At 39.4% G+C, this 8,830-nt stretch overlaps 2 protein-coding genes across 4 annotated transcripts in view; both read left to right on the forward strand.

Annotated features, from left to right (window-relative positions):
- Window positions 1-2,107, forward strand: part of LOC111337651 (bridge-like lipid transfer protein family member 1) — a 65,646-nt gene extending 63,539 nt beyond the window's left edge. For both annotated transcript variants that reach the window (XM_088732635.1, XM_088732636.1), the window contains exons 62-63: window positions 51-223; window positions 646-2,107. In XM_088732635.1, coding sequence (XP_088588761.1) covers window positions 51-223; window positions 646-1,001 — 529 coding nt within the window. In that variant the 3' untranslated portion in view covers window positions 1,002-2,107. The remainder of the gene's footprint in view (window positions 1-50; window positions 224-645) is intronic.
- A 2,072-nt stretch (window positions 2,108-4,179) lies between these two features.
- LOC111337644 (uncharacterized) lies at window positions 4,180-8,191 on the forward strand. Of its 2 annotated transcripts, XM_088732637.1 has the most exons (3): window positions 4,180-4,394; window positions 4,509-4,564; window positions 7,524-8,191. In XM_088732637.1, the coding sequence occupies exons 2-3, from the start codon at window positions 4,510-4,512 to the stop codon at window positions 7,919-7,921; spliced, it is 453 nt and encodes a 150-aa protein (XP_088588763.1). In that variant the 5' UTR covers window positions 4,180-4,394; window position 4,509; the 3' UTR covers window positions 7,922-8,191. The 2 variants fall into 2 exon arrangements, with proteins under 2 accessions (XP_088588763.1, XP_088588764.1); XM_088732638.1 differs by lacking the exons at window positions 4,180-4,394; window positions 4,509-4,564 and adding an exon at window positions 5,128-5,264.
- The last annotated feature ends 639 nt before the right edge of the window (window positions 8,192-8,830 follow it).

Consider the following 8,830-nt stretch of genomic DNA (forward strand, 5'->3'; position numbering starts at 1 on the left):
CTTTGAAATCCTCCTTTTTTATTCAATGGATGTCGTGTTGTTGTTACCAGTGCACCGGTGGTCACGCTCATGGCCGTGACACCAGCCAGTCCGCACGTGGTGGAGACAAGCCTCACGTCAACATTTGATGATGGTCTTTGCGTGACAGTTGATGTAGGTCTTTTGTTCTTCTTACATGACGTAGTACAGACGTATATTAAAGAAAACGAGACCACGACTTCAGGTGCGTGAAAACAAGCATATTTATTCTTCACTTAAATTAAATGGTAAGATTAAAAGAGTTAGATTTGCAGAAAAAAACGAGCAGTAACCGGAACAAATATTTAGCCAGTAACCATTTGGATGGTTAAACGCGTTTTGGTTATCGATGGATTTCTGCTATGTTTATCGGTACAGCAAGATAAAAAGGGCCACATGCTTGATAACTTTGATGTTGGTGTTTACCCCTGGCTGCCAGTGACTTTGACGTCTCAATGGATATTGTAATTTGCACCTAGCAAAACATTTTGAACGGTACCATGTAATAGTTCTGCTCGGAGGTCCCCAGGTAAATGGTCACACACAAGATTTGCAACCTTAACCTTGATACTCAGATCCACCCTGTTTTAGAGAATGTAGTTGATGTTCACTCTTTATTTCTACCAGCTTCAATTCCCCGCGGGATGTCGCCTCCCTCGCGCGTGCGTAGAGAGCGCATGGCTGAAAAAGAAGACCGAGAGAAAGCTCCCAAACCGGAAGCCAAACGAATCCGTCAGTTTCGGAGCAAGTACTGGAAGCTAGAGCCTCGCGTTCGCTTCTTATCGTGGGCAGGAAAGAACATGGATCCAGTTAACATAGACTGGGTTCTACAGAAGCTTGGTTTTTCGCATGCGCAGTTGACCATCCCGAAGTGGGCTCAGCGGGGGGCCATGGACCCAATGGACGCGTTTTTGTCGCTGCTGGCTGACAGACTCTTGGCGGGAATGCAGGAGAGTTCGTCATACCTTGGTGACCGAGAGTAGATTAATCGTATTTTCAGTTGAAATGACGTTATTTATCAAGTCTTATGATAGATATGTACACGTTTTGGTCGTATAAATGGTAGCAATCATTCTATCAAATTTCTTTTGCGGCTACAGTATTTTTTCTTTGTTTTGCCTGTGAGATTAAGGACAGAATATTAGGAAGCCTGAGCGCAAATGTTTTTGAGACGCACTTGGAACCCTTTGCGTTTGCTCCAGGTATTTTGTATGTAGTATCCAGTTTAAAATGTTGAGACAAGGGTTTGACAGGTGATTGTTTGTCGTCAAATTGTTTCTACTAGTAGTTTTATTATGCCATCACCGTAAAATTGTGCTGGTGATTGTTTTAATCTTTGTAGCGTTTACCATGGTAATTTTATTACTGGAGAAAATATGTTTATCTTAGACCAATTTATATTCATTTCCTTCGCTTTCTCGTTGGAATTATTTAGCCCTTACCACAGTTGTTAGCCCTTGTTGAACTTTTGTTATAAATGATCGAAGTACTTTCCACTTTCGTTTTCAGATTCTCTGTGCAGTGCAATTATTGCTTTTTTTTTATCGAGTTTTTATTATGAATACGCTGAATGTCAATTTGCAAATACTGGCATTTCAGACAATGACGTGCCAATTTCTCATAACTTGAACACCGAAACTTAACTAGGAAAAATATTTCACTACAATACATTTCTACGTTATTTAAGAAAATGATCACTGCCTTAAAGTAATGGATGCAAGCATTCCTCTTTGCTAGATATTTTATGTAGGTGCTAGAAAAAATAAGCCATATTTCAGATGGTGCAGGTTCATAATTTCAGAAATACGTGTTATTTATGATGCAATTTCTAAGTTTTGCATGAACGATAGATGATTGCAGATCAACTCGGCAGGCTAGTTGCTAAACCAGGTGTTAAGAAACTGTTTATTACAACTCGAGGCGAGTTGACAAAAGATGAGTGCTGTAATTTTTAAATATTTTGTATCAGTGCGAAGTAGAAGTAACCTCTAGTGTCAGTAAGATTTTTAGTAATGAGGGAGTGGTTGGAGGTACCAGTAGTTCGTTTCACGTTCAAGTTGAAATAAATCGGAACTGCTTATGGTTAAAATTTCTTTGCGCTCCTTTAATGAAAATGGAGCTATAGTTTTGTCTTGTACGTTTGTACGTGATTCGAGCGTATTGGCCACGAAACCCTTAGCTATACCTATGGCCAAGTCGAGCTTCTCTTCAAATTCTTTTTATGAAGGGTTCCACCATCTAGGAAGGACAATGCACTTTGCTTGCTCCAGTCAAGGCCATTCGTAATGGCCATGTTGCCCATAGGTTCTCTGTGCCTTAGTGGTAGAACATCGGAACGCGGAATCCGAAGGTCTGAAGTTCGATTTCTCATGGGAACTCGGAATTTTTCTTTGTCCCATGCTGTTGACAATACGAAAAAACATGTTCCTCTATTTCTTCACCGAGCTCAAAGTTTACTATCTTTCTTATTCCATTTACAATCATTATTACTATTATTATTTGTTGGTTGTTGTTTTCTTCTTTTCTGCTAGTTTGTGAGCGTGTTGTTCATGTGTTTTTCGTTGTTTTTCAAGGCCATCGTGTCGAGTGATTTTCGATTTCTGACTAAAACTGAAATCCGTTTTTCCTTTTGTTTCGCATTTGATGCGATTTTCAAAAGTGGCTGAACACCGCAACGCAGAATCCTAAGGTCTCAAGTTCGATTCCTCGCGGGGAATCGGAATTTTTTCTTGTCCCATGCTGTTGACAATACGAAAAACATGTTTTTATATTTCTTCACCGGGCTCAAAGTTTACCATCTTTCTTATTCCATTTACAATCATTATTATAATTATTTCTCGGTTGTTGTTTTTCTACTTTTCTGATATTTTGTAAGCGTGTTGTTAATGTGTTTTTCGTTGTTTTTCAAAGCCATTATGTTGAGTGATTTTCGATTTCTGACCAAAACTGAAATCTGTTTTTCCTTTTGTTTCGTATTTAATGCGATTTACAAAATATTCCCAACGTAATCAAATATTCTGGCCTATTGCAATACGAAAATACTTTTTTCCATTTCCGGCTCTGTGCAATCCGCTATTGATTATCTTAATTATCAACAAAACATTGATTCACTAAGGACGGCTCGCCAAATGAGTTTTCATTAATTGATAAGTTGAACTAATCAATACTAAACAACAGATTATTGTTTAGTAAGTTGTGTTCGTGAGATCAACGATTGCTTTCTATCAATTCTCATGGTCTGGTCGAAAAGCTTGACGCCTGTTTTTGAAATCAAAGACCGCACCGCTTTTGTGTTAAATCACTATTGTCTCAGTGGCGTATCAAGTTGCTATTTGTGTGTCGGACACCCCCCTGTGGGGTTTACAAGCAGGCGTCTCGTGATTGCATCTTGCCCACAGCTGTCAGACTCGGAGGTATACGTGCTGACCTACCTTTTTGTATTTCGATCGTCACATTTAATTATTATCGCTTTGTCAGGCATTGTGGTGCATTTTGTGGGCTAAGAAAAGGATTTTGGTGGGCTATGATTTAGTTTAGCCCGCTCGCTCGCACCAGAGTTAACCCAGAGTTGACATAATAAATTACGCGAGGGTGCGAGCAGGGTTATTAGAGGGAACTCTGGTCTGAGTCGCGCACAAAACATATTCATGCCAGCGAACATGAATATTCATATGGTGCACGATCCTCGCAGTAGGATCGTGCACCATATCGTCGGTAGGATCTATCCTCGCAGTAGGATCGTGCACCACATTTTTTTTTTTTTTCAGGTCTGATTTTCGCTATTGCTTGAATAGCGCTATCTACTTCGAGGATCGTGCACCATATGTATCTAATACCGCAGTTCAGAATATATGAACTTCATATATTTCATTGTATCTGACCATGAATATTGTTTTATTAACATGATTGTGAGGATTAAAATCACGTAATGGATATATGACAGCAACTTTCTTTTATTTAATAACACCGTGCCCTTTGTATTTCTTGTGTGTTACTTAATAAATGGAACAAGCAGCCACTGGGCGGGCATGGCTCAAAACAATTACTGAAGGTCGGTTGTGGGGTTACTTTCAAATATTAGTAAAGCCTTTTTTTTTTTTTCCGCAGCTTCCTGTTGTGATTCGATTGTATCAATACACGCAGACGTTTAACAGTTAAATTTGTTTTTCAAGTTGAGTCTATTAATCTTTGCGGGATGGCAAATACTCCTAAAAAAAGAACGTTCTTTCATTGGCTGGTGTTTAATAGCTTGATACATAAATATTACGTATTCATAAGGCGTGTTCGTGTGAAGAGGCCTGTTCTCTCCTAATTAGAAGAGCTATTGCTGACGGCTTTTTTTTTGACAGAAGTGATCGAAACTGACAACTCAAAAGGTAAAAACTCTCCGTTTTTAAACTTGTTTACACTTTTTGTCTTTTGAAGTGGTGAATGGAAATTTGACTTCTAGGCACTTCATTATGAGTTCCACCAGATATATTTTTTCCCAGGATGGCGGATACCAGCAAGTTTGGTGATTCAAAAGTCAAGACGATGGAGACTAGAGGTAAGAATGCTCCTCCGACCAAGGAAAGTAAGTGATAAATCGTTTTCTTTTACAATGCACAGTTAAGCTTTTTCGCTATCGTGAGGTAAAACAGCTGAATAGGCATCGTTGTAGGGCGTTGTCAACGCCGGAAGAAGTCGGGAGTATAAATCTCTTCATGCGCGGTCAACTCAACAAAATTGAGCTTATTTTCAATATTGAGATTCAAGCTCACATCATTCGATGATTGATCCAAACTCCTGTTAGTTTGTTAAAGGAGAAGAAACTCGTAAAAACATCGCAAATTAATTCAGTTTTGTTGAAAATTCTGTAAGGAAAGGTATGTCGAAAACGAAAATGACTGAAACAGACCACTTCCTTAAAATACAGACAGCCCCGAAGCTAGTAGGCGACCTCTGCTTTGTTTTCTTCGTCCAGTTTCCGTTTTAACAAGGATAGGATAGGATAGGATAGGATAACTTTATTTATATACCGTTTTTCCATCAGTTGATTTAGTTAATTATCCATACTAGTAAACCTATCTAACTACAATAATATTTAATAATAACAATTCAAATAAAAGAAGTAAATAAAATTTCTGCTTTTCATGGAGGCCGTGTCTAAAATTTACGGTACTTAAAATTGAGATCTTACTTTAAACTGTGGCGATTTAATTTAGATTTGAAATCAATCAGCGAAGACGCTTGTCTTGGGTCTACAGGTAAGTTGTTCTACAACTGAGCTCCGCTGTACAAAAACTTTTCTTGAGATAGTCAGTTCAAGGTTGAGGAAGAACTAATTTGTTTTCAGTATTCCTTGAACTATATGCACTTACACTGAGTCACGATATACAAATCTTGATCTCAGATAATCAAGTGTCATACCATGTAATGTTTTATACATTAGGATAGATTTCTGTTCCAGTCTTTGATGGTAAAGTCTTCGCCACCCTAGCGCCCGGAACAAATCATCTAAATTACTATCATAGCTTGCAGACATAAGGATGCGAGCTGCCCGATTTTACAGCCTTTGCAGTTTGCCACAACTTGATTTACTGATATTGGTCGATAGTTCGTCGGATCAGAGCACTTCCCAGATCTTTTATACAATGGGGTGACTCTGGCAGATTTCCACTCATCGGGAAAGATGCCAGTCATTAGGGATTGATTAAAGATATGACTAAGAGATTCCGCTAGTACATCAGGACATTCCCTTAGAAGTTTCGCAGAAATATTATCTAATCCAGTCGCCTTTGACTTGCAGAGCCTTGATAATAGTGCAAAAACATGTGTTAGTGTTGTTTTTTCAAAAACAAAATTTTTATCAGTTTCAGTAAGAGATTTATCGAAGGATTAATCAACTTCTATCACGTCTCTATTAAGGCTTGGTCCAATTTCTGTGAAAAACGAGTTTAGCATTTCTGCTATTCCAGAATTTATTTCATTATTTTCCAACTCATTAATAACAGTCTTATTGGACTTTCGTGAGGTCAGTTCATTGATTGTTTTCCATGTTTTCCTTTGATCCCCACAACAATTGTCGAAGACATTTTCATGATAAGCTTTTTTCGCGCTATTAATTTCCCAGTTCATTTGATTTTTAACCATTCGAAATTGATTTCAAATAAATGGGTCTTTTGTCTTGATAGCCTTTCTTTTGAGGCGGTCTCCGAAATTCATTCGCTTTTTCATAATAGTGGTTATCCCTGGGGATTTAGAATCTCGTGTCCGTTTTGTCATCATCGGTGCATGCTTTTCCCACGCATTCAGGAATAACTCTTTCCACCTCTTCCACATATCATTAGGATCATACAATTGCCTTATGCTATCCCAAGGTTGGGCAAAGATATCCGCATAAAAATTTGCGCTATTAAGATGTTTAAACTGTCTATATGTTATCAAGTTATCTCCCATGGAGAAAGTGGGAATTGAAATTTTTCGATATGCATAAACTAGGTTTATTTCTAGGAGATGGGGTCAAAGGCTGTTTGTTTTACTGCTGAAACGGGATCATATTTGGGTGTAATGTTATAATCAGACATAAGCCAATCAAAAAGTTAGCCAATAATTTTTGATATTGCAGCGGCGTTTATTTTGGTCGTGTCACAATAAACTTTTCCTGATCTTCCCTAGACTCCTTAATATTCTAATGATTTCTCTTGATTAGCAGGCAATTTTTTATAGCCCCCCCTCCTCCCTTATACTCTGTTGGCGAGGATTGATTTACCCTCCTCCCCTCCGTTGCCTCGAAAGTTCATGTGCTCTCCCCCCCCAAAAAAAATCCTCTGACACTCCTTTACCTAGGAATAAATAATGGCCGTTCCTTAAGATCTCTCGTATTAGGTAATTACATTAACTTCTCAATTCAAGCTGAAAATATCCCCTCCGCCTCCCCCGTCCCTTCTGCGGTTGATCATTATGAATACATACATCTGGATTTAGAAAAGAAGTCAGAAAACTTTACTTTTAATCTGAACGTTCTTCACTAAACAAAAAGAATTAACCCCCCCCTTCCCCCCCAACAATATAGATAATAATAAAAGCTACTTAAAAGGCCAAAATTCACTGCGTTTAGTGAAGTGTGCCGACAGACCTCTATGAAAAAAGGTCTTCTACACAAGTTGTGGGGTTCTTGAAGCCCCTGAAAGCGAATTTGTGTCTAACATTTGTCTCATTATGAAACAATCCCCATGCAACGTAATCTATTTTAGGAAGTAGCGTTACATAATGACTAAGAACACTTGAGTATCACAAACAGTACTTTAACCATTAACCCTAAGAGTGACCAGCATGTAATTTCTTCTCACAGTAATCATACAACTTAATCATTCCGAGAATAAAGGGAATGGTCACCAACCTTAGAAGCTAAGATTGTTAAACAAATTCTCCTGATCAGCAGCAAAGGAAATGTATAGAGAAGACTATAGATAATATAGATACTGATGTTAATAACATTCATTTTTTTATTGTGTTTGACTTAGCTATGAGCCAGGAGAAGCAGGTGGTGCCGCCACAGGGGATACCACCACAGGAGAAGCAGGGGATACCACCACAGGAGAAGCAGGGGATACCACCACAGGAGAAGCAGGGGATACCACCACAGGAGAAGCAGGGGATACCACCACAGGAGAAGCAGGGGATACCACCACAGGAGAAGCAGGGGATACCACCACAGGAGAAGCAAGTGGTGCCACCACAGGGGATACCACCACAGGGAAAGCAAGTGGTGCCACCACAGGGGATACCACCACAAGGGAAGCAAGTGTGGCCACAACAGGGGATACCACCACAAGAGAAGCAAGTGTGGCCACAACAGGGGATACCACCACAAGGGAAGCAAGTGTGGCCACAACAGGGGATACCACCACAAGGGAAGTAAACGATACCACCACAATGAGCCGACGATGTTTGGATAGTTGGCTGAATTTTTGTCTTTTTATGTTTTCGTCGGTTTACGTTGCTTAAAGCACATGTTCTTGTTGATAATTCTAGTTTAAATAACCTAAAATGTAGATCTAACGTAAACTAGAAGAGTAAACCACCGAGGTGTTGTTTCTTGTAAACCTCTTTGTAGTGTTGAAATGAATGTAACTCAGTGTCTTTGAAAGGCCTTTCTTTGATCGAAATAAAGCTTAAATACTACCTTAAATGGCGAGTTTCGTTGTCCATAGTGTACAATAATCCAAAATGTCGGCTAGAGCAGTTTTAAGAGGCTCAAGTTATGCAGGTAAAGCACGTAAGATTCGCTTACATATACCCCTTCCTCTCCCATCATGAATTATAGTAAGCCAGAAATTTTTTTCATTTGCCAAATCAGAGTCCCATCTCTGATTCAATTTATTTATTTCCGTTCCACAACTCGATCTCTCTCCGTTCCTCATGGTCTCTTAAGGCGACCCACATACGGCTGCGCAGCAGACCATCTCCTGCCAGCTAATCAAGGCTGGCTTAGCTTACCGAGATGGTGGCGTGGCTAGGGACTGGTCATTATTTATCGCCTTGGGGAGGGGAGGGGAAAAGTCGGAAAATTTCGGAGGGGGACAGGGGGTAGGATTAGTCGTTGCTAACAGAGTATAGAAGTATAGAAAACTAACTGCCAATGAGGGGGAATTCTTATAATACTGCAGAGCCTATGTATGGGGGATCTAGTACATTTTCTTGTGTGACACAACCTAAGTCCTCTGAATAAAGGCTGATAGTTACCATTTCAACTTTGTTGATATATCCAAACTAAGTCCTCTGACCCGAGATCTCGGCTCGCTTGACCATTATGGCAGTTTCAGAGATA

The sequence above is a fragment of the Stylophora pistillata genome, chromosome 9 (genome assembly GCF_964205215.1).
Source record: "Stylophora pistillata chromosome 9, jaStyPist1.2, whole genome shotgun sequence".
Lineage (NCBI taxonomy): Eukaryota > Metazoa > Cnidaria > Anthozoa > Scleractinia > Pocilloporidae > Stylophora > Stylophora pistillata.

Coding starts and splice junctions, on each gene's coding strand:
- LOC111337644 (XM_088732637.1), top strand. CDS start 4,510: ATGGCGGATACCAGCAAGTTTGGTGATTCAAAAGTCAAGACGATGGAG. Junction 4,565..7,523: donor CAAGACGATGGAGACTAGAG/GTAAGAATGCTC, acceptor TGTTTGACTTAG/CTATGAGCCAGGAGAAGCAG.